Raw genomic sequence first — 23848 nt, 5'->3', positions numbered from 1 at the left:
GGGACACCGGGTTCCCCCGTCGTCAGCCACGGGACACCGGGTTCCCCTATGGTCGACTGCAGCTCTTGTACCTTTTCCTTTCGTTCCTGACATGCTGAGTCTGTCGGGAGAGAAGGAGAATACCCAGCAGAGGGCCTGGGGCCATCCCCGGAAGCCTTTGCTTGGCCCTCCCCAAGTCCCAGCTCTAGCTGGGCGGTAGGTGCGGGGAGCAGGCTGGCGCCTCCGGGTGGCTGGCACTTCAGTTTTACTGGGTCGGGTGTGCCCCACCTTGGATGATTCCGGGAGTAGGTACACATATGAACCCTGTTATAGATGACGCCATGACCACAGAGAGGTTAAGTGACTGGCCCATGGTCACACAGCCACAGGCCATGCAGCAAGTCTCCTGGCCTTCCCAGTCTTGTTCTTACCTCTGTGCACAAGTCTGGAGTGGGGACAGGGTGGGTGTCCCTCTTCTTTGGGCACAAAGAAGTTACTTGGTCAAGGCTAGCTCCTCCCTGCCCCATACAACGCTTGTCTGTGATGTCTCTAAAGCAGTACCATCTACAGGCATCTTGAATGTAAGTTCCTTGCATTAGCACCCTGGGGCCGTCATAATAAATGCCCGCGAACTGCAACTGCGGGGCTTGAAGCGACAGAAATGCACTCGTCCCAGCTCAGGAGGCCAGAGGTCAGAAATCAAGGTGGGGGGTGGGGGCACTCCTTCCCGAGTCTCCAGGGGAGGGTCTGCCCTGCCTCCTCCGGCCTCTGGTGGCTCCAGTCCCTGGGCTGGTGGCCACAGCACTCCAGCCTCTGTCCCCCATCTTCACGTGACTTCTCCTGGGTCTCCTCTCTCTGCCTCCCTCTTGTGAGGATGCTGGCCATCGGATTTAGGGCCCACCAGATAATCCAGGAGGATCTCATCTCAAGACCCTCAATCACATCTGCAAATACCTTTTTCCAAGTAAGGTCACATCTGCAGGTTCTGGGGCTCCGGACATGGACACATTTGGGGGGACACCATCCAGTCCTATTGTGCCCCATGGGACCTGTTGGCCTCTGTGTTTCGGGAGAGCAAGGTGCTCATCCAGGCCAAGGTGCTTGGGGTGCAGGGGCACCGAGTGTCCCAAATGAGCGGAGCGTTCGTCACAGAGTCTCCCCTCAGCTGCGGCCACTCCGCTCACAAGCTGGAGCTCAGTGGGATTCCCTCCCCCTCGGCTGCGGCCACACCCCACTCCTGTGAGCTGTGCTGAGAGCCGACACCGGGGGCCATTCCTCCTGTCCCAGGCCCCCCTCTGACCCTGCCCGTTTCTGACCCTGTTTCAGTGCGGAAGCCGCGCTATGTCAGACGCGAGCGGCCTTTGGACAGGGACACAGGCCCCACTGCCATCTCCTCGGTGGAGGCCCGGGTCAGCAACGTCTGACCCGGGGACCCACCCACAACTCTGCACACCGCCTCGGAGAGAGCCCAGCACACAGAGGGCAGGTCTGGACACGGCCCCTGGCTCAGCTTGACCGTCTCCCAGCGACAGATGCCCAGTTGGAACCCGCCCAGCTGCTGGAAGGTGCTTCTTCCCACCCCACAGCTGCTCAGTGTAATGGAGGGGGAGGCGCCCCTGAGGCGGGCTCCAGAGCGTGGCCATGTGGGGTCTGGGCCCCTCAGGAGAGACAAGGACTGCTGGGCTTCTCCGTGCTTGGCAAAGCCGGGAGCTCGGCCACCCTGCCTATCAGAGCCCACAGCGGGCAGACATCCCCCGCACCACCAGGCCAGTCGGCCTCCTGGCCTCCCCGCCCGGACGGTGTCCGGACCAGGGGAGGTGGGGCATGAGAACTGGTCCCTCCAAGGCTGAGGCGCCTACAGGGCCATCCTGTAGCCAAGAGCCCCGCCCCCTCACCCCCAGCCCCAAACCACAGATTTCCAGGAGCTGCAGAGGCGAGTTTCTTGGTTTGCTACTGACTTCTGTCAGTTTGAAGCAGCAAAGGCGGAGGGGCCCTGCTGTCCTCTCTGTCTCCTGCTCATCACCTGCTCCCCACACGGGGCCCACGTGCTGCAGGGACTTGTCCACCCAGGGACTGACCTGAAAGCTCTGGAGGCCAAGGCCAGGCCCCCTGAGGGACGTGTCCACCCAGGGTCACATTTACCTGTGACTGCTGCCTGGGTAGCCTGGTCTGGATGGACCTGTGGAGGGCCGTGCTGTCCCTGGCTGCTTGCACACAGAAAGGGGTTCCCGAGGAGAAAGGAGCGATTGTGGCTACCTCCCACGCGCTGGGCTCGGCACTGTCCTTCCCAGATTCTCAGTCGAGAATGATGGCTCCTTCAGCACCTGGTCTACATCCCAGGGTCCCGAGGCAGGGCCCGTGTGCTCAGCTGCTGTGCCCTTCTGCACCGTGACACGTGGCCCACGCGTCTACAGTTTATGGGTACGAGCTCGTTCGAGACTTGAACCCGCGACGGGCCCAGCACTGAGCGGGGCGCAGCAGCTCAAAATCAGTGTCAATAAACTATTCAGGGCTTTCCCCATCCTCACTGCGCCAAGGGTCCTCTGTTCCTCAGTAAGGGTGAGGCCCCGCTGTGGCCTGGCCCCACCTGCCCCCCTGTGGGGGAGACCTAGGGGCGCCGAGAAAGCCAAGTCCCCCACGGCGGGCCCCCAGCCAGGCTGATGTGGACTCCTTCACTTCTCCAGGAATGGTGACCTGTCCCTGTGGGCACTGTTGTTCTTTTCTCTCTCCCCTTGGTGTGAGGAGAAGGGGACCCAGAAGGAGATGGGGAGACCAGGCTCAGGGTCCCCCCCCCCCAGCTTCAGGGACCACGGGGAAGTGAGGCGACACTCCGCTGCCCATCTGTGCCGATCAGAGGCTGGGAGGCTGAGAGCCAGGGGAGAACGTGCAGGACCGTCCAGACTCCCTTGGTTTCTGTGGCCCCCGAGGTCGGGGGTGGGGGGGGGCGTCCCATCCTGTGGATCCTTGTGGGGAGGGAGGCAGACGTGCGAAGACACTCGCTCGTCCCCGTTCCCACATTTGCACCAAACCCTTGCTGCTAATCTGGGGACAAAACAGGAAATGAAGAGCCATATTCAACCAGGACAGCAGGTACAGCCAGTCAGGCCCTGAAGGCCCAGGCTGGGCACAGATGCCCCCAACCCCACCTCCGGCAGCCTTCTCTATTTCCTCCACCCTAAGCTGCAAACTGGAAACCTGGGGCCATTCTAACATCTCCGAGTCCTCCCCCCCCCCCCAGCCCCCAGCCCCAGCTTTGCCCCATCCCTGGCAGCAAAGTCTGTATTTCACCCTGCAACCCCTCTGGCTCCTACACTCAGGATGACCTTCCCCTGACATTCAAGGCCTGGGTGGCTTGGCCTCTGTGGCCCTCAGCCACGCCAGCTGAGCCCCCGCCCCCAAGCCTGAGACCACAGATTTCCAGGAGCTGCAGAGGCAAGATTCTGCCACTGGACACCCCGGGGCCTGCGTGCCACTGTTCTCTAGGCCCCAGTGGGGAGTGTGGTCACTGGACCAGTTCCATGACCCTAATGGGCATTCAGGCTAGAAAGCTTGTGAGTGAGCGGGTGCCATAGGGTATGGGGGCACCTGAGCTGGGGGCAGGTTAGCTGGCAGAGTCAAGGCATCCCCAGTGGGGCCCTGCCAGCCACTCCCATGTCCATCCTGAGCTCCAGCCGCAGCCAGCCCTTCCCTGGATCCCAGCTCTCGTGTAAGAAGCCAAAATGAGGCCGATTTATGGGGTCATCACTCAGGCCAAAGGCAGGTGGGGTACCTGTCACCTCCTGACCCCCCACATGTCAATTGCTTTGGAGATCCCCCTCACCCTGGGAGGTGAGCATGGTGTGGGCGGTGAGCAGTTGGCACGGTCCCCGGGTCATAGCTGGCAGCTCATTCATTCATTCGTTCACTCAGCACTAGGAGAATCACTGAAAGCCGGAAGAGTCAGAGGCCAGCAAGAGGAAGCACTCCAGCAGCATTAGGAGGTGGGTGCACAGAGCAGGACCGAGTGGGGCGCAAGGAGGTAATGTGAGTGCAGAGGTCCTGGCCAGGAGCCTGGGCACAAGACCCCAGAAGGAGTTGGCCGCAGCATGATAGGGGAGGGCTGGCCGATTGACCTTAGGGGACCCGGTTCTCCATGCTGGGCATGAGAGGGACAGGACTGGTTGAGTCCACCGGACATCCTGGCAGGGTTTCCTCACGCCCACAGGGCAGTGCTGAGCCCATCCAGAGCCCAGGGCCCGTTCTCTGCCCATGTCAGAATCACAGCCCGGATGTGTCCCAGAGTCTCTCCCGTATCACTGTCCCTAGCTGGTAGGGATGGGGCAGCAGAGCAGTTGACAGATCAGCCAACACTGGGCAGGTAGGGTTGGGAGCTCAGCCCTCACACCCCAGGCCACCTGGGCCCCAGATGAGCCCTGAAGGGCCTCTTCGTGCAGCGGCCATTGTGTGTGTCCTTGACAGCACTTGGGGTTTGAAGCCTATTCTGTCCCAGTCCTGGGGGGGCGGGCCCATAGCTGAGGTGGCCCTTGGGGTACAGTCCTCCCTGCTCATCTGGCCAAGGACAACGTCTGTGTCCAGCCCAGGACTCCTAGGTGTCTGGGGAACCCCACATCTCAAAAGCCACAGATGGACAGGGGTGAGGTGCTCATTAGGGACCTTGTCTTCTCCTCAGTACAGCGAGTCCCAGGCCTGTGGGGTCACACACTGAAAGCCATGCTCCCTGCACGTGTGTGTGTGTGTGCACCTGCACCCGAGGGACACATTTGTGCTCAAACACAGCCAGGTTGGCCTGTTGGCACTCATATACCCCCTTACACAGAGAGCGCGTGTGGCCCCGCATCCACGCAGCACAGCTGCCCATCGCTGGGTGGAATATGAGCAGGGGTGTGGGTACCAGCTGGGTCAGCCAGGTCCTGAGCTGCCGAGATCCCAGTGCCAGGGTCTGGACCCTGCTCCCGTGCAGTCAGGCCTGGCCACCGCCCCAGATGGCACATTCCTCGGGTCTTCCCTTTGCCTCTGGGCACTGACTTGTCCACTGAGGAGCTCAAATGATCTCAGAGCTTGAATATTCCCAGAAGCCCTCAGGAGGGTGTTCTCAGAGCAGAGAGACAGAGGGCACTTCCTGGAGGCAGCATGTGGCCCTGAGTCACGGTCCCCTTGGGAACCAGCACCCTGTCACGCAGACGCTGGGCCAGGCCCACACAGTAGCTCCCCACATTGAGCCCCCAGCCCTCTGAATTTCCACCCCCTCTCTGGGTCCCTACCCCTGGCTGAGCTCCCCCTCCCCTGGCCAGCCAGCACACCTCTGTGAACGAGCGGGGTCTCTGGTTTCCCACTGTCAGAGCAGCTGCGACATGGCTGTGAGGGGCACAAGCCATACCACTGGCTGGGCTTCAGCCCCCCACGTCCTCCACCCAGGCCCCCAGGCCCTCCATTCAGCCCCCCTGCCTTAGCCCCAGGCCTCTGCGTGGGCTGGCCCTGGGCTCTGCGAGGACCCCACACTGGCTGAAGCCATTACCCCTCCCCCCAGGAAGATCTCCAGGCCTCCTGGCTGTGTCCGGGCTTCCTTGTGCTCCAATATCCCTGCCCTTGTGTGTAACTGAGGGTGTCCCCAGCAGACACTCACCCAAAACAAGTCCTATGGCCAGTCTGATCCCTCACTTGTCCTTGCCCTGACTCCACCCCGGGGGTGCCCAGCCCCGACCTCTCGCCCCACTCCCTGGACCCAGAGCAGGAAGTTCCCTCGTGGGTGTGTACGTTGGGGTGGCACACGCATGTAAGTGGGCAGTGTGGATGAGGTGGGGGGTGACGAGCGAGGCTGAGATTGGGGGTGGGGGGCTCCTCGGAGAGGCCCTCCTGGGAGGCCCACCTAGTAGCTCAGGTGCACCAGGGCCTTAAACAGGGCTAGTGGGTGGATCGGTTTCTGGACCGGCTCCTCCAGTATCCCAGGGCCTGCTGCGGGGGGAGGTTTTACCCAGGCATCCGGCCCGACCATGGAGGCCTACGCCGACCCCCAGCCTCACCCCAGACTCTGATCTCTCACCTCTGACTTCCTGCCCGCCGCTGCCCAGCCTGCCAGGGTGAGGACAGGAGGCCAGCCAATCCCGGAGGCCCCAGGCCACGCCCCTGGCCTGCATGACCTCGAGTGTATAAATACACCTGCCAGGAGTCCACACCCAGAGAACTCACACCTGCTCAGACGGTGCTCTGCATCTGGAAGAGCACACACGCTCCCCCGAGCCCCACCTGCCTGGGATAGAGAAGAGGGCACGCTTGCCAGACCGGTGCCACCAGGACAGCTGCTGGCAGCCTCTTCCGTAGGGGGACGCCTGCCAGGTGGAGCACGGGCCGGCCCTGCTGGGCAGGAGGGCTCAGGGCCTGGCCGTGGCCCAGCCAAGAGGATCATGCCCAGCCCTTGCTGAACCCCGGCCACCAGGTAAGGCCAGCTCGGCTGGCACTCACCCCTCACTGGTACAGGCTCAGGGTGGGGTGCCTCTGAGGAGGGCCGGGACCTCAGTGCCAAGGAACTGATCATGTGGGGGCACGCTGGCCTGGAAGAGGTTAGCCCGCGGTCCCCTCCCAGGCCATGCCGAGGCTGCTGCCGTCCCCAAAATGTGGTGACATTTCATGTTGCAATGCTGGGAGCACTCGTGACATCACGGTGACCTCACCATGATTCACGGTGGTCACGGTCATCATGCAGCAACACCCAAACCTTCAGGACACATCACCACGGAGTCATTCCGCTGGTCCACCTGGATTAACCAGCAAGTCAGGGTCAGGGGTCACGTTTGGGGGCGGGGGGGATTCCTTCTGAGCTCCATGGGGTCTGTCCACTGTCCTCCTTGCCTTTCCTCCTCCAGGCAGGGCCCTGGGCAGCAGGCAGGTCACCTGAGTCCTCCCCGGTGAACAGAGGCCCGGTCTGCTGTGGAAATGGGGAGTCAGGAGGGTCAGGAGGGTGGCAGCTGTGTGCCTACGGGACCCTGCAGGGGGCCGGGTTATCCTGGAGGATGGCTGGGGCTCCTCCACCTCTGGCTCCCGGGCTGAGGTGCATTTCCAGGCCCCGAGGGCCAGCAGAAAGCCCTCGTCACAGCCGGACATGCTGGCCCTACCGGTTCGGGCAAGGCTGGGAAACGAACCATCCTTAGGACGCCGGCCCCCACCCCTGTGCGGCCGGCCCTGCTTGACTTCCCATAGCCTACCAGCTCATCCTGGAGCCTAGACCGAGTCCGGACTCTCACCCAGTTGGGCCTGGCACCCTGCCCTCACGCACCTGCCCGAAAACTGGATGTGTACCAACAAATCAGATCCCCGTGTCGGGATCCATGTTCAAACCCATCTCGTCTGACCCAGAGTCACACTCTTCCAGCGAGAGCCCAGGCCCTGCCGACCTCTTGGCCAGGTGACCCTGGCTGAGTCACTCCACCTTCTAAGGTGCCTTTTTTATACCGTGGCTCTTGTGTTACGTGACCTGGGCCCAGTGTGGCAGAGCCCAGATGTCAATAGTAACGATTGTGGGCCATTGTCATCAACTTTATTTCTGCCCAGATGGCACAGCCAGGTAGGACAGGCCCCGTAGGTGGCGTCCGCTAAGCAGTCAGCACGATGCCCTTGCGCGCACGGACTCCGTGGCCAGGCCATCCGTGGGCCGGTCAGACCTGGAGCACCCCCACCCGCAGATGCTCACCCCTGACTCGGCATGTGGGGGAGGGCAGGATTACAACTTGAACAGGAAGACCTTGACTTGGGTATGGGGCCTTTCTAGAGAGAGCCTAGCAGGGATCTCTGGGGCCGGTGTGGGTGAGAGAGACACAGGGTGAAAAGCAGCAGACTGTGCAGGGAAGGGGCAGCCTGTGGTCACTCACAGCGCACTCCGTTCGTCCCACAGCTCGGAGGCATGTCGTCAGGCCAGCAGGTGTGGCATACGGCCATGCTGGCCCCCGGTCGGACAAGCCCTGCAGCCACGGTGCCCGGGTCCCCCAGCTCAGCCAGCAGCCCCAGGTCCCCCGGCACCCCGAGCTCGGAGAAGGCGGCCTCCCCGCTGGAATGCTCCATCTGCTTCTCGGGCTACGACAACCTCTTCAAGACGCCGAAGGAGCTCTCCTGCACACACGTCTTCTGCCTGGAGTGCCTGGCACGGCTGGCGGCCGCCCAGCCAACCGGCCAGCCGGGCAGCGAGGCCGTGCCCTGCCCATTCTGCCGGCAGCCTACGGCTGTGCCTGCCGCCGGGGCCCCCGCGCTGCGCACCAGCCGCCAGCTGCAGGCCAGGATGCCGGCGCACCTGCGGCGGGAGGAGCCCGTGTGGCTGGAGGGCACGAAGCTGTGCTGTCGCCCACCGCCCTCCGCGCCGGGCCTTCCCGAGCCTGGCTTCGTGTGTGTGGACGTGGGCCTGAGCAAGCCTGCCCAGCCCGCCGCACCCACACCCACTCCAGACCCCGCGCACCAGCGGGGCCGCCTGGCCCGCTGCTGGGCCCGCTGCAGGAACTGGAGGCGGGTGGCGCTGGTCACAGCCCTGCTGCTGGTGCTCTCCTGTGTGGTGCTCTGGCCCGTGCAGTGCGCGCTCAAGACTGGGAACTTGCACTGCCTTCCTCAGCCCTCCGCGGCCACGGCCACGGCCACGGCCACCGCTTTCTCTTCTGGGCCCCTGGCTGACAACTAGGGTCAGCCACCCCTGCCCCAGCTGCCCGCGTGGGTCCCTTGCCCCCCGCTGGGTCACAGGTGCAGCAGCTCTTGGGAGTTGGTCCCCTGGAGGAGCCCCAACATCTCTGAGGACCCCATTTCCCATTCGACTCACCTTCCTTGCACTCTGTGGTGCTGGGTCCCGACGGCATGAATAAAAGGGTCCCCGAAGACTCCAAGAATCACAGTCTCCCACGGATCCCAGAGCCCACCTTCCTCTTTCCCAGGGTGCAGATGGAGACCCGGGTCCAGGAGAGACGGCCTTGGTCAGGTCCCTCCCTCTACGCTGTGAACCGCCTGCAGTGGGAGCCCTTGGCTGAGAAGGGAGGGGACTCGCCATCTTTATTTTCACATTTCACCCATGGCCCCTTCCCCAGGCAGGGCTGGCCCCTCCATTGTGCGGGAAGTGGGGAGGGCGGGGGGGGGTGGCGACCAGGGGGACAGAGGGCAGCAGCAAGAGGCCGGGTCCCCCGGTGCCCACCCCCCTCTCCTAAACTGTACATTTTTAAATAAATTATTTTGTATCCACATTTGGTAAGGGGTCCTCACCCTGTAAGCCCTCCTCCCTGCACCACCGAGCCTCTCCCTCCCAGAAGAGCCGGGTCTGCCCCTGCCTCAGAGAGCTTTAAGCCAAGCGGACACCCCCACCGGATTGAACTCCCAGCAGCCCCCAGGGCAGATAGACCCCAAGTTCTAGGGTGTCCAACTCCTGTTCCCTGGGCTGTGGATGGGTTGGCGCAGTCCTGCCCTTCCCCTAGAACTTTGAGGCTCCCCCAGGAAGATGGGGAGGGGCTGGAGCAGCTGGGCCAGAGTGGGGCGGGGCCCTGGCGTGGTTCAGAGCCCCCCCACTATGGACACAGCAGGTGGCACCCCAAGAAGTCGTAGAACCCCAGGACTGAGCTCCTGGGAACCAAGGCCTAAGGGTGTACAGAAGCACAAGTGACCACCAGTGTGTCCCTGAAGATCTCTCACAGACCCTCCCTGGGCCCGGCCTGGCTGGTGAAGCCGCAAGGTGCGGCGGCTGGAGGGATGGGCGGGAGGCCGCCCGGATCCGCTCCTGCTGTCGGCCCCAGGAATCCCACACCGCCAGTTAGCACGGTGAAGAGAGGCCAGGCTCGTTCCGGCTCGCCAGGCCTCAGACTCCTCACCCCTCGCCCCAAAGCCCAGGACTTCCTGTTCCAACCAGCGGGGTTTCTGGCCGGCCTGGGATAGGGAGGGTGCTCAGGGAGACCCTCGAGAAGCTGGGCCCCAGACCCCAACGAAGACGCGGAACCGAGAACGAGGCATTTTATTGAGGATCCCACAAAGCCACAGGGCCTTCCGAGATGGGAGGGTGTGGCCACAGACTGCGTGCGGGCGACATCACACCCGTCACACACACCAGTCCACACGTGAGACCCACGCCAGGCACGTGACGTCGCACACGCACTCACACGGGCATCTCACACATTCCCTGATGAAGCATTTTCCACATGTAACCTGTGCTGTGGGTCGGGCTGAAGACCAGCTCTGAAGGGGGGTGGTTGGGGTACAGGGGAGCTAGGCACAACGCCAACGGCTACAGTCCCGTCAAGCAGACTGGCCACTTGCTCGTCGGTGACTCACGTCACACATACAGGCCGACACTCAAACGTGGCACACGTGGGGTCGCACTGGTCACTGTGCTGTGCGGGTGGTGACTGGTGGCCCCCCGGTGAGCGACGAACCACCGCCCTGAAGCCCTGCTTCCCCCTCTTCCCTCACCTGGGAGCCCCAGAAAGGGCAGGGGCACTCGGGGCTCCCGAGTGACCCTCCCCATTTCTAGGCATCCAGGCCCAGGCCAGGGAGGGTCTGAGGGTTCCGGGACCCCTCCCCCAGCACTCAGGGACAAGCTCCGGGCTGTACAGTGCTGAGCACAGTCTTTTGAGGAGTGCGTCTTGCTGGCTCCCGCCTCCAGCCGCGGCTCCAGGCCCTGGGGGGTGGGGGGGCGGCGCACGCGAAGACCGTCACCGCCCGAGGCCCCGCAGCTTCTCTACACGCCGCCGCCGGGGCCCTCTGGGGTCCTGCGGGCGGAGAGAGGGTTCGGCCGGCGCAGGCGCGCGGGATCCCGTCCCCCCACGGCCTGCCCACTCCCGGAGACGACGCCGTCCCGCCCCCACCCCGCGACCCGGGCCCGCGCCCTGACGGCCCCACTCACGCCGCCGGTGCCCGGGACGACGCGGGCCCAGGGCTGCGGCCCGGGTCTGCCGACGCGAGGCCCGCGTTCAGATGGTCGTGCTCTTCTGGCGGCTGGCGCGGGAGGGGGGGGGTCGGGGTGAGGGTGGGGTGGGGGGGACACCCGCCGGTCACCGGGGTGCGGTCGGCGCAGGCCCCGCCCCAGCCCGGCCCCGCCCCCACCTGCCCGCGCAGACGCAGCTGCTCGTCCTGGATGTACCGCTGCAGCGCCAGGTACACGAACTTGTACTGCGCCTCGGTCTGCACCATCCCCGAGCGCTGCCGTCGCACCAGCTGGATCGTCTTGGGCACATCGATGTCGCAGTCCAGACCTGGGCACGAGCGCGCTCAGGGCGGAACGGGCCGGGGGGCGGGGCGGCGGGGTAGACGGGGGGCGGGGCCGGCGCCGGGGAGGCGGGGTAGCCGGGAGGAGAGGGCCTAGATAGGAGGGGCTGGCCTGCGGGAGGGGGCCTCGCGGCTCACCCTGCCTGCGGATGATGTCCACCAGGATGTCAATCACGATGATGGTGCCAGTGCGTCCGATGCCGGCGCTGTGGGGACGGACCAGGAGGCCTGGGAAGAGTTTAGGGGAGAAGGCCGCGGCCCCGCCTCGGGTTGCACCTGCGTTGCCCGCCCACCCCATCCCCGGTCGCACCTGCAATGCACCACCATGGGTCCGGCCCCTGGCATGCTGCTCTGTGCCCTGTTCACTTGGTCCAGGAAGTCGAGGACGCCGGCCGGCTCGGCCGGGACCCCGTGGTCTGGCCAGCTGAAGTACTGGTAGTGCTTCACTGTGCGCGGTGGCTCCCCCTGGGCAGGGCGGGCTGGTGAGTGCCAGCCAGGCCAGAATGAGCAGTTCCCAGGTGGGGCCGGGCCACAGGGTCAGAGTGGCACTGCTGTGACCTCCGCACCCCCAGGGCATGAGCTGGGAGGAGGCGGGGACTGCCATAAGGAGTGACCAGCAGGGTCAAGGCTGAGCAGAAAGGCTTGGGAGGGAAATAGGGAATTCAGGGCGCGGGGGCCCTCAGATGGCCCCAGGTGGCTCAGGCCCCTAGGGGAAGGAAGAGGGTGTGATGGGGTGAGGGAGCAGGTTTCAGGGACAACGACCTCCGTTTGGGAAGAACCAAAGGGATGGTTAGACATAAGGGACGGGGTGGGCCATGGGAAGGGATCTGTGCCTGACACGAAAATAGGGTACCACGGGCATATGAAGGGCACTGAACCTGCTCAGTTGGCGCAGGGAAAGCCTGGGGAGGGCGAGGCGGCGTGGGTGTGAGGCCACCCTGGAGTCGGGCACCTGGGACCAGCGGCCTAAGGTTGAGATTGTGGCCTGCCTGTGAACGCTGCCCAGTAGAGCCCAGGCCAGGACTGTGCCCACTGGGTTGAGGGATATGAATACCCCCAAGGCCAATGGGCTTGGATGGAGCCACGTGGGTGGGTGGGTGGGTTTTCTCTCCCAGCACAGGGCTCACCCCCAGCGCAGACCTGGGGACTTCCTGACCACTGTGACCCTGGCCCTGCATATCTTGTGGCCCTCTAGGCTCACCTGATCTGGCCGCCACACCTGCAGTTCCCGCACACAGTAGCCCTGGGCCTGGTACTCAGCCAAGTTGCAGACACACACACGGCCATGTTCTTGGCGGCCATGCAGCTCTGGCCAATATCGGAAACATTTGTTCTGGGAGGGAGGGTGCATTGCATCAGCTGTGCTGGAAGGCCACCTGCGCCCTTGCCCCTGTGCCCTGTGGGGACTCATGCATGCACATGCATCCGCAGGGGCTTTCCAGAGTCGTCCGCCGCTCCCCCCAGCTTCCCAAAGGCTGCAGGAGAAGAGAGGCTGGGCCAGCCACCACACGAACACGTGGTGGGGACAGGGCTGTCAAACCCGAGCTCATACCCGGCCTCGCTCCACCTCCCTTGTGGCCATGACAATGACACGTGTGTTCTCCTGGTGCACCATCGCCCAGAAGGCCGCCACTGTGGTCTGCAGACAGCCCTGGGTAGCGATGTATACCTTGCCCTGTCCATGGCCTGGCTTCTCTTCTGGATCACTCTGTAAGGGGATGGGGGCCAGGTGTCTGCAGTTTCCAGGATGTAAAGGGCCAGAGGACGATGCAAGTCTATGCAAACGATGTGCAAAGTAGCAGCAGGTGGCTCACACACAGCCCCTCCTGCCCTAGGTGAGGGAGGAGCTTAGGACCAATATTTAGTCCAGCCCACTCTGAGGACTCCTTGGAAACCACCACAGTCCCTCTCCAACAACGTCTACTGTCCTGTCAGGGTCCATGGGTCGTTCCTGGGCCCGCCAGAAAGAGCTCCAGGTTCATAATAGGGGGATGGGGTGACTGGTGTGTCCACACGTGGCTCAAGATGTCTGTCCGATCCACGCAAGACTATGCACACAGCCGGCCACACACACCTGTCTCTCGCACACCCACCCTGATGTAGTTGGCGTTGATGTAGTTGGCTCCAGGCACGCTGTCGTCCACGTCATGCAGGGTGACACGGGTGGTATCAACTGGGAAGGGGAAGATACTGCTCGGGTCTCCGTGGGGGGGGGGGATGGACCCACCTGCCTCCTTGCCTGCTGACCCCATGGTGAGCAGGAGGAGGGAGGAAGGAGCCCTGAATGTGCAAGAAGGAAAAAGTCACACCGGTGGTGGGAAGTGACATCCGGCCTCAACCTCCCCAGGGCCCCTCCTTGCCAGATGGGCCCCACATGGAGTGGATGGAGCTCTGGCCCCCAACGAAGCCCCCGCCCCTGGCCCTCACATGGAAGGATGTTCTTGTAGCGATTCTTGGCTTTGTTCTCCAGCCGCTGTCCCTCCTTCCGGGGATACAGGAGCTGGCATTCCTGCTGCTGCAGCATCTGGGCGGGGGGGCGGGGGCAGAAGCTTCAGCCTGCTGCCCCACCCTCCCCCAGAGCCTTCAGTGACTGACCTACCTCCCCTCTGCTGGCCCTCACCCCAGCACCAAAGGATGGGAGTCTGTGGGAGAGTGGGCGGTGGGGAGAGGGGCGGGCACCTCAAACTCCTCCCAGAAGCCCTGCTTGGCCTTCTCGCCGGCGTCAGTGGCCCCGGTGAGCTCCTGTACTCGGCTCTCGATGCTTGCGGCATTGATCCTCGTGGCCTTGAGGGGCTGGCACGGAGAGGCCTGCGTCCAGGCTTAGCAGGGTCCAGCAGACCCCACAGCGCCCCCCAGGGGCGGCTGCTCTGGCCCCAGATTGGCCACCCTGCCCTCGGCACTGGCTAGCATCCTTTTTCCTGGGCACCACTGCCCCTGGGGCCCTCCCACCCCAGGGGTGCAGCTCGCTCCGGATCCTAAGGGTCATGTGCCTTGGGGCGTACCTGCTTGAGGTGCACCACGACCCCCGACTTCTCCACCATGGGGTTCTTCTTGTAGCACTCCACCAGGTCTCTGAGGGTGTCGAACCGTTCCCCACCTCCCACGTCATACGTGCCGTCTGGCTGTAGGGGCAGCATTGAGGGGCCCGGCCGCTGCCCGCCTCCAGAGCCACAGCCCTACCTCACCCCTGCTGCCACCTCCCACCTGGAAGCGGATCATGATGTGTGTGACCCGCGGCCGGCGGTCTGCCTTGTCCAGCGGCTGCGTGAGCACCGACAGCACGAAGTCCCCGGGTTTGCTCCGACTCTCCCGCACCAGGAAGGTGCCTGGATGTCCTTTTGCCATCAGCAGCTGCTCGGCCTCCTGTCCAGACAGGTGCCCATGGTACCACCTGGCCCAGGTGGAGGTGGGAAGGAGTGCAGGTGAGACTGGAGGCCATGGCCTGGCCAGGTGAGGGGACACGGACCCACCTGCAGCCAGAAGGCTCCAAGCCAGGACACAGACACAGGGACAGACAGACAGACCCACTCAGACTTCAAGGGCCCCGGCAGTACACCTGCCCTGCCCAGCTCTCTGACTCTCACCCTACCCAGGAGAAGGCAGGAGTCAAGACAGGTGGGCTCTGCGGGGCCCAGGGTGGCCACCAGGTGGCAGCCTGGTCCCCAGCAAGGAGGGGCAGGGCCACCTTCCCAGACCCGCTCCATGCCCCCTCCCTGGCAGATGCAGCCTCTTCAGGCCTCAGCAGGGCAGGCAGGGAAACAGGCTGGAGAAAACTGCCCACGTGAGTCACCAGCCAGAGGGAAGGTACAAGACTGGCTACAGGGCTCCTGCTGTACACTCCCACCCCTGCAGCGAGTGCCCAGAACCCCAGGGGACACTCCCTCAACTTTGCTGCAGCTGTGCCCAAGCCTGAGCCTGAGCCGTGGAGGGCAGAGGACGCCCGGGGGCCATGCCCAGCACACCCCGCGCCCCTCGGACATGCACACGTTCACAAACATGCAGATGCCTGCCGCTCACCGCTCAGATGTGGGGTCCCGGCAGCCCAGTGGGTGCCGGAGCTCGACGGGGGCCCCGCTACGCTCGCGGAGCAGCCCCCCGTGCTGGCCTGTGTGGTGCTGCACCAGCTCGGCCAGCGTCGCAAACTTCTCCCCTCCGTAGAGGCCATAGTAGTCGCCCGTGTTTTGGATCTTGATGTGTGTCACCTCATCATGGCGCCTGGAAGGGTGGGCGCACCAATCACTGCTGTGGGGGGGGGGGGTCTGTCCCCACAACCCCCTTCTTCCCATCACCGCCCTCAGTTTCCAGAACAGTCCCTGAGCTTTTCCAGCCCAGACATCTCTGCCTGTGTGCTCTTCCTCCATCAGGAACAGCCAAGGACAGGCCCCTCCGTGTCCAGCTAGGGTGGGGGCCCCACCATGGGGGGTGGACACCCCACCCCCGCTGCCTCCTCCCCACCGTGCAGTCAGGACTGGGCTTGCAGACCATAGGCCTGATTCTCCCTTGGCCTGGAGGCAGATGCTAAAGCAGCCCTCCGCAAGGGGCTCTGCCTCACCCCAGACCACCTGCCTAGGGGCTCCAGCTGACTGGGGACAGGGCCCTCAAGATGGCTTCCCCAGGGTCACAGCATGTGATGCTATCAGGGAAGCCCCTGGAGGGAGAACCTCGGTCTCTCCCAGGTGGAGGAAGTCCATCCTGAGGGCTGGCATCATGACGCCTGCTGCCTCAGTTTTAGCAGAGAAACTGGAAAGATCTAGAGGCCTCTGGAAGCCCCCCCCCCCTCCGCCCTGATCACCACTCTGCTGGTTGCAGCCCTTTCCCATTCCTCCTCCCTACGCAGTGGCCCTTTCATGGCCTCCAGCCAGACCCCCTGTGGGCAGCATTTGCGAGCATCCCCAGGACACGGGATCATAATCAGGGCCACCGAGGCCCCTGTCCAGCACGCCAGGCCCCTCGGAGGGCAGGAGGGAGGTCCTGACAACTCTCTACCTCACCGGGCCCTTCTAAATGACTCCCTCCTGCTCAGAAGCCATCTGGTCAGGAATGCCAGACTTCTACCCACCCCTTGCCAAACCGTTGGCTCCCACCCCCCGACAAGACCCGGATTCTTGGATGTCCAGCCCCCAGCAGGGATCCTTACTGCCCAGGATGATGCCCAACACCCCTCTGGGAAGAGAGGGAGACTGATCCCCACCTGTCCCCCAGCTGAGCGTGTTCAGACGGCTGAGGCTCCTGGAGCCTCGGGCCCGTTCACACCTGGCCGGAGCACCCACCCACCTTCACCCACCTGACAGACAGCGTGAAGGCCCCTGGGCAGCTCTTGCTGGGTCTTGCCAGGAAGCTCCCGTGCTGGCCCCTGGACAGGAGCAGCCTCTCTGCTTCAACTCCACTGATGTTGGGGTGAAACCACCTGGCACGAGGACCACAAGTTGGTGATCCCAGACAGCTGGGGTGACACTAACACTCCGGCCCCCTCCCCCGCCCCCCAAAATCCCGGCCCACATTCAACCTCCACCCATGGTGCCTGTTTTGGCCCCCCTGCTCGAAACCCGCATGGGTAATGACCACAGGGCCTGAGGCCTGTGTGGAAGGAGGTGGGGCTATGGGGTCCTAGGGACACAACTGGGCAGACCCCTGCAGCTGGGGCAGGGTGGAACAGACACCCTCCAGCACCTGCACACAGCTACCATTAGGAGCCTCGCCTCAAACTCTGCGTCTGGTCCCTCCAGCCTTGCCAGGGCATCCCAGCTAGGCCAAAGGCACTTGGGTGCTCCAGTGTCACCCAGGGCTTCCTTCCTGCCCTCAGAGCCCATCGACAGACCCTGTTCGCTCCACCCCTTCCGGTGTGGTGTTGGCTACCACGTTCTCCCAAGGGGCACCGGCCGCAGCCCCAGGAACCGCGCCATAATGTGTTAGTCGCTTAGTCAGCCCTCCCAGCCACCCTTGTCCCCCGCCCCAGAACAAAAGCACAGGCTCAGGTCTACCTTCCGCCCTGACCCCTCTCCCAGCCCTAGCTCCTCACTCACGTGAGGTCATTGACCACAGGGCCTTTATACTAGCTGTTCTCTGCTCCCTTGGCCCACATCCATATGGCTGAGGACTCCTCTCATTTCTCATCCTTTATTTTATTCTGCTTTATCTTTCTTCACAGTTTTTGTCACCTTCTGACACCTGATATATTTATTGGTTTACTGTCTATCTCCCACTTAAGGATTTAAGCTCCAAAGGGCAGGAACTGTTCTGTGCAGTGCTGTATCCCAGGGGCGAAAACAGTGCCTGGGTATTAGTGACTGCACTTGAATTAAGAAGTGAATGAATACGTGGGGCGCCTGGGTGGCTCGGTCGGTTGAGCGTCTGACTTCGGCTCAAGTCACAATCTCATGGCTCGGTTCATGAGTTCGAGCCCTGCGTCGGGCTCTGTGCCGACAGCTCAGAACCTGGAGGCTGTTTCGGATTCTGTGTCTCCCTCTCTCTGCCCCTCCCCCACTCGTGCTCGGTCTCTCAAAAATAAATACACATTGTAAAAAATTAAAAAAAAAAAGAAGTGAATGAATACGTAAATGGATGGTGGGGGCATGGGTGGATGGATGGGCTTCACTTGAGAGAAGGGCCTGGGCAGCTGCAGGTCAGGTCAGGAGCTGTCTTCCTTCTGCCAACCGTGGGGCCCGATACAGACTGAGGCAGGTGTTGGTAAAGGACTAGAGGTGAGGGGGGAGTGTAGGCTGAGAGGGACCCCACCTCTGCCCCCCGCCCTGCCTCCCGGGACTGTCCTCCTTCACAGCCTCTGCCATGAAGTGGGGGACAGGCCAGGAGGGCCCTCGCTCAGGGCTGTGCATAAGCCCATGTCCAGGGTCAGAGCTGCTGTGTTCTTTGCCCTCATAGCTTTTGCTTCCCTGTTACGGCAGGAATTTCTGGCCCGGGTTTAGATCTGACCCAACAACAGGAGCAACGATGGTCCCGCCCTGTGGAGGCTTTTCTACAATGGAAATTAGACCATGTGCCTAAAGCTGCAGGACCCTTCTGCTCCGGGCTCTTCTCGTCCATCAGGCTTCCTTTCACTCCTGCCTTCAGGGCCTGCCCTGACGCCTCCAAGGAGCTGTCTGTGTGCACAGTTTGCACGGGCGTGCCCAGCACAGCAGCCTACAGCACGCTGAAATGTGAATGTAAATGAAGGAAAATTCAGCAAAGTCAAGACCTGGTTCCTCAGTCACACGGCCACAGTTCACTGCTGAGGGCCACGTGTGGCTCCAGAGACCATTGACAGTGGTAGGAGATACTTCCCTTGCTCTGTGCTGCTCTCCACTGTCCGCCCTTGCCTGAGTCCCCACAGACCTGTTTGCCCTCCAGCCCTACTGAGACCTCAGCACTGAGGGTGCCCATCGGGCTCGGGGACCTGTGGTCGGGCCTCAGTCCTCAGCAGCATTTGACTGACACAGGCACCCTGCCTCCTTCTAGAAACGTGTTCTCCGCTCCCCCCTGCTTTTCTGCCTCACCTGGCCAGGACCCTTTGCTGGGCCCTCCTCTTTGACCTGTCAATGTCAGAGCTCCCCACCTGTGCCCTGCGTGTGCCTACACATCCGTGCGCCTTCTACACCTCCAGCCCCACCTGGGCTCATAGGTACTTCTCCCCTCGGCATCTCTACTTGGAAGCGTAGCAACATTTCTACCTTAACATTTGCAAAACTGAAAACTCCTGGCCATGCCCACAAGCCCCTGTTCTTTTACATGGTCCTCACTCAGTGAAGGGAGCCGCCACCCCTCACAGCTCTGGTCACCAACCCGCAGCCCCTCTGTGCTCTCTTCCCCAGAGCCCTCTTGTCCTACCTTCCAAACGCTCCCAGAACCAACCACCCCTGCTGGGCACGGCTCACCGTCTCTGCATTTTACTGCAGCCCCCACCGCTGTCCTCCCTTCTACACAGGACACCTGTTAACAGCCCACGGGCACCTCCACACTTTTGTGTCAGCCTTGTCTTCACTGAGGGCAGGCTCAGTTCTGACCTTGATGGCTCCCCAGGGTCCATCTGTTGGTTCAGAGAGGCCTGGGAGCTCAGGTGGCCTGCCTGGGGCCACCCAGCCTGAGCAACACTCCTGTTTTCACTCTCCCTGGGGAATGGGGGTTACTGCTGTCCAGGCACTTCCTGAGCGCATTCTGAGCATAGCGTTTTGAGTTCTCCCTGACATGGGTTGGTAGGGGAGCCAGACCTGGGGGCAATTTTTGGTCAAGTGGTCCAGCAGGTGAGGCTGCCAGGGAAGGCTTCCTAGAAGAGGAGATGCCACATGGTGACCTCCAGAGCCCATCACAGGAGAGTGGGCGAGGCCACCAGGAAGAGGGCAATGGCTTTGTGCTGTCGCTGGACCCGTGATGAGATGCTGTGGAGGCGGGGGGGGACCCGAACCCAGGAGAAAGCTTCCAACCACCCCTCCACCCTGGGCCACCTACTCTGCTGAACCACATCCTGTGCCCAGATGCCCCCTCCCCCTGGCCACAGCAGCCTCAGATTCCAGTCCAAGATGGGCAATGCCCAGAGTGTGGGGACAGGGGTGGAGGGTGGAGGCCCAAAGTCAAAGCCACAGAGAGGGGTGCAGGGTACCTTGTTGTCCTTCCAGGGACTCTCAGTCATACTTTCCACTGCCCTCTCCTCCCCACAAACTGCCGCTGGGTATATCAGGTGGAAATCTCCAGGGGTGGGGCGTCCTGAGAGGTTGCAGCCACTCACACCACCGCCCTCCAGAATCCCAGGCTGAGGCAGGGGCCTCACATCCCCCCAACCAAGCCTCGAGGTGGAGCTGGCGCCCGGGAGGCCAGGAGGCTTGCTGCCCCTGGCTGAGGGGGAGGGGGAGGTGGGGAGGCTACAGGTCCCCACCTCCGAGTCCCATACCCTCTCTGTGCCAGGGCCCAGGGTCACCTCTGTGCCAAAGCGCTCCCTGCTCTGTGATGGGTCAGTGACTCAGCTCTGCCCTGGTGACATGTCCTTGCAGGCCCAGGGAAGGGGGGCAAGCAGGGTGAGCAAGGCATACTGCACTCCCAACAGGTCTAATGGCTCGGACTCCTCAAGGCCCAGCTGAGCCCCGTCAGTGCTCTGGAGTCCAGGGACAGCCCGTGTCACCCAATGGATCAGCCTGAACCCAGACAGGGCACTGGCTGGTCTGGCTCCCTGTGCGGCCTTGCTCCAACCTTGGAACCCTGGAAGGCACACAAACAGCCCGTCAACACGCCTACACACACGATACGGCGGCTGGACACTCCTGCAGGGCAGATGCTGTTGTGATGGTGGGGAATACACAGGCCAGTGGAGAAGGATTCTGGGTTAGAATTGCAGGCCTCAGGACCCCAGAGCACAGCCAATAATCCTTCTCCTTCTCCCTGCTCCCAGCGCCCCATCTGCAGACCCTGACCCTTCTGGTCCAAGAGGAAACTGAACCAAGGTCCACCCTGTCTATATAGAACTAAATTAACCAGAGATGCACCTTCTTCTCCAACTCCTGGAACAGAGGGTAAGCCTGAGGGGTGTAGCAGGCCCCCCACCCCACTGTAGGATCCAGCCCCCTCCCAGGCATCAGTACCAATGTACCTGCACCCAGTTCTGCCCCACAGCACTAGAGGCCCCTGAGTGAGCAGAGCTGACAGAGGTGCCCATTGGCTCACAAGCCAGAGGGTGACTGGAAGGGGACACGAGGTGGAGTTGGGCACAGGGGGATAGATCTTACTTGGGTTTTAGTCAGACCTGCCCAGGCCTGACAGGGGTGTGTAAGGGGCCCAGGGGCCAGAGGAGTGACAATCCAGATGGTCGCCACAGGGTGGGGCAGACAGGGGTTGGCAAGGGCGGGCAGAGCCCTACTCGGGGCTTTCCCAGGCTGGAGCAAGGTCACAGGCATGTGACACAGACGGGGCCTTCTCTGAGCACCAGAACTTGCCTGGAGAACAATTAAGAGTGAGGCTGAGGTGAGTCTGAGAGGTCATTCCAACCAGACCTCAAAACCTCCTCCTCCCTCAATTTGGGCTATTATCACAGAGCTTTGGAGCTGACAAGTTCCGATTTCCACTACTGCTGAGCCTATGACCTTGATGGAGGCCTCTGTGCCTGGCTGCTTCCTAACCACATCCCTCATAGGGATCCCGGGACCCTCATCACTGAGGCACTGCTGGTGGGAACTGTGGGGAGGCAGTGGCGTCCGCCTTGGGCTAAGGATCTTGCTCAGGCAGAGAGATACCCTTGGACCCTGAAGCCCAGACCTTGTCCAGCCCCTCATTGATCTAGGGAGTCACGCAGCGTCCTAGCACGACCCCTCCTGTGACCTCTGGCCTCACCCAGCCCCTAGTGATATGTGTTTCACACCTGTATGACCCCCCACTCACATCCACATGCACGCTAGAGTCTGAGCTCACATGCGTGTGCGCACACATCCAGATAGCAGGGATCCAGCAGAAAGGGCAGGAAGTGCCCAGTTCCTGTCACATTTCCCATTTTCCCTCTCCACGGAGGCAGGAAGCTGGCTTGACCTGCGGCCGCTTAGGCTCTCGAATCCCTTCTGCGAAGGTTGCCCCCTAAACCCGGCCCCAGGAGGGTCTAGAGCAAAGACGAGCCTGTCCAGGGGGAGCTGGTCCTTACAGTGAGGCAGGGTCAAGGGACCGAGTCTAGAGCAGGGGAAACTAGACCCTGCAGGACCCCTCAGTGCTACTGCCCTGGGTTTCAGGCCCGGGGAAGGAAGAGGTAGCCCCCACCTGGCAGAAAACAGCTCCGATGGCCCAAACAGAGCCAGGAGCTGGGCAGGGTCTACACCTGCCGCCCATTCTAGGCTCCAACGACTGTTACCCACCACCTGCAGGGCATGCTCTGTTCCCTAGAGTTAGGGTACCTCTGACCTTCACCCAGGCCCAGCCCCTCACCTCCCATTAAGAAAGAGTCCTTTCATTTGCCTGGGTGAGGCCCAGCCTCAAGGGCCTGGCAGTGGAGAGAGGCTGCGCCAGGAGATCAGGCCTGGGGACATGTCACCGCTAACCCGTCGGTGCCCGTCGGACCCGAAGCACATCTCCAGGGGTCGCGGCGTCAAGCCACCTAGCGGCCCTGGCTCACCTGCGCGAGGCCATGTCTGCTCCACGCTGGGCGCTTGGCGGGTCCAGGCGGCCGCGCCCTCGGGCCTCTTCAAGAAGGCCCCGCCCCCAGGAGCCCCGCCCCCGCTGAGCCCCGCCCACTCGGAGCCCAGTCCCAGAGCTTCCTTAAAGGCGCCACGCCCACACGTCTCTCCGCGCTTGGGAGAAGTTGGGATAAAAGCAAAAGTTTTCGACGGCGCCCAACTTCAGAACCAGGGGATTCACGCGGGAGTCCCGGGCTCGGAGGACGAGGGAGCCGGGCGGCAGGGGTCCGAGTGGCCCCCAGCCTGGCCAGCCGCCTCCGCCGCTCTGCGACAGCGGATCAGTCCCGGCCCCCCGCGTGTCCCAGAACCCGCAGACCTTTCCTGCCTTGCCTCCTTAATGGGGGGGAGGGGGGATGTGCTCCCCTCATGGGGAGTGGGGGGAGGGGACTCGGAGCCAGAGGAGGAGACCCCTGAAGTGTTGAGGTGGAGGATGGGTTACTGGATCCACTGTGATAACCGCATCTTCCTCTAACCCCTCCTACCTAACGGGGCTTCCCTCGCCCCCCTCCACCTCTGCCACTCACACCAGACAGTCTCCGCACGTCCTACGTGATGCTGACACCCCCTTCACCTCAGAGTCTTTGCTTCTGCTACAGCTGCCCCCTGTCTGCTTGTTTCTTGCCCCCACTGGCCAAACCACCTTTCATAAGCCCCTTGCGGGGGAGCACCACCCTAATTTATCTGGGCTCTCAACCTTGAGATTCCCTCGTTCGGAATTTTGGGGCCCTCTCCTGTTCAACTCCCCTCTGCCACCTTTTCAGGAGTGGTACACCAAAGCATGGAAACTTCTGCAGCTTCCAACCCCTGTTCCTAGATCCCTACGCACCAATGTGGAGAGCAGGTCAGCTCTGGCTACCATGCTTCCTCTCCCACTCACCCAGGTCACCTCACCTGGCCACCTGCGGGTCCTGACCCTCAGCAGCAGTTACCCCGAGAGCCCCCTCCTTCTGGAAGCATCAGCTCCCAGACACTCTTGGTCTTCCCGGCCTCACCGGCCCACCTTCTCCTTAACCTCCTGGTGTGAGGTCCTCTTCTCCCCTCACTCGACGCCCAGAGCAGTCCACCTGCTCCCTTATGTGCTGGACTTCAGTTCAGCACCCCTCCCACCTGGTACTACATGGCTTCCTGGGCTCCATTCAGGTGGCTCTCAGCTCCTCAAGCCCGGCCCCTCCACATGAAATCAGGCTGGTGCCCACCCAGGCGCCCTAGGGCCTCCATCAGTGTCCCCTGCCCAGCCCAGCCCAGGCCTATCCACTCTTCTCCCAAATCCCTCTCTTCTCTTTTTTAGAGAGAGTGCGAGAGCGAGAGCATGTGTGCATGTGTGGGGGAAGGGCAGCGGAAGAGAGAAAGAATTTCAAGCAGGCTCCGCGCTGTCAGGACAGAGCCCAACGTGGGACTCGATCCCACAACCCTGGGATCATGACCTGAGCTGAAATCAAGAGTCAGATGCTTGGGGGCACCTGTGTGGCTCAGTTAGTTAAGCGTCCAACTCTTGGTTATGGCTCAGGTCATGATCTCAC

The 23848-nt window shown here is 62.6% G+C and overlaps 3 protein-coding genes across 11 annotated transcripts in view; 2 read left to right on the top strand and 1 right to left on the bottom strand.

Annotated features, from left to right (window-relative positions):
* Window positions 1-7537, top strand: part of CUNH1orf159 (chromosome unknown C1orf159 homolog) — a 36422-nt gene extending 28885 nt beyond the window's left edge. The window contains exons 10-14 of one of the 7 annotated variants that reach the window (XM_040457933.1): window positions 579-670; window positions 1306-1544; window positions 3889-3959; window positions 6048-6412; window positions 6680-7537. In XM_040457933.1, the coding sequence (XP_040313867.1) occupies window positions 579-670; window positions 1306-1494 (281 nt within the window). In that variant the 3' untranslated portion in view covers window positions 1495-1544; window positions 3889-3959; window positions 6048-6412; window positions 6680-7537. Of the gene's footprint in view, window positions 1-549; window positions 671-1305; window positions 2504-3888; window positions 3960-6047 lie in introns of those variants that run through there. The other 6 variants (XM_040457947.1, XM_040457940.1, XM_040457926.1 and 3 more) reach the window with 6 other exon arrangements.
* A 6-nt stretch (window positions 7538-7543) lies between these two features.
* RNF223 (ring finger protein 223) lies at window positions 7544-9188 on the top strand. Its single transcript, XM_040457971.1, has one exon. It carries the CDS (start codon window positions 7874-7876, stop codon window positions 8633-8635), a length of 762 nt encoding a protein of 253 aa, XP_040313905.1. The 5' UTR covers window positions 7544-7873; the 3' UTR covers window positions 8636-9188.
* A 741-nt stretch (window positions 9189-9929) lies between these two features.
* Window positions 9930-22340, bottom strand: LOC121018849 (tyrosine-protein phosphatase non-receptor type 11-like). Of its 3 annotated transcripts, XM_040457905.1 has the most exons (15): window positions 22268-22340; window positions 16478-16600; window positions 15211-15408; window positions 14398-14584; window positions 14196-14315; window positions 13873-13986; window positions 13621-13717; window positions 13287-13366; window positions 12746-12901; window positions 12395-12526; window positions 11504-11658; window positions 11332-11399; window positions 11032-11180; window positions 10832-10923; window positions 9930-10697 (listed from the first exon to the last, which is right to left on the bottom strand). In XM_040457905.1, the coding sequence occupies exons 1-15, from the start codon at window positions 22279-22281 to the stop codon at window positions 10667-10669; spliced, it is 1716 nt and encodes a 571-aa protein (XP_040313839.1). In that variant the 5' UTR covers window positions 22282-22340; the 3' UTR covers window positions 9930-10666. The 3 variants fall into 3 exon arrangements, with proteins under 3 accessions (XP_040313839.1, XP_040313848.1, XP_040313851.1); XM_040457914.1 differs by lacking the exon at window positions 13873-13986; XM_040457917.1 differs by lacking the exon at window positions 22268-22340 and having other exon boundaries at window positions 14196-14311; window positions 14398-14556; window positions 16478-17507.
* Between the last annotated feature and the right edge of the window lie 1508 nt (window positions 22341-23848).

The sequence above is a fragment of the Herpailurus yagouaroundi genome, unplaced genomic scaffold (assembly GCF_014898765.1).
Source record: "Herpailurus yagouaroundi ecotype Mexico unplaced genomic scaffold, PumYag 77, whole genome shotgun sequence".
NCBI lineage: Eukaryota > Metazoa > Chordata > Mammalia > Carnivora > Felidae > Herpailurus > Herpailurus yagouaroundi.
The sequence above is the reverse complement of the archived record's forward strand: the minus strand, read 5'-3'. Positions and strand labels throughout refer to the sequence as shown.

Excerpts from the sequence above, each read along its gene's own strand:
- RNF223 (XM_040457971.1), top strand. The coding sequence starts at position 7,874 with ATGTCGTCAGGCCAGCAGGTGTGGCATACGGCCATGCTGGCCCCCGGT.
- LOC121018849 (XM_040457905.1), bottom strand. Across the intron at positions 12,902-13,286 it reads TCAACGCCAACTACATCAGG|AGTGATCCAGAAGAGAAGCC; the intron begins GTGGGTGTGCGA and ends ATCCCCTTACAG. Across the intron at positions 11,400-11,503 it reads CCCATGGTGGTGCATTGCAG|CGCCGGCATCGGACGCACTG; the intron begins GTGCGACCGGGG and ends CCGTCCCCACAG.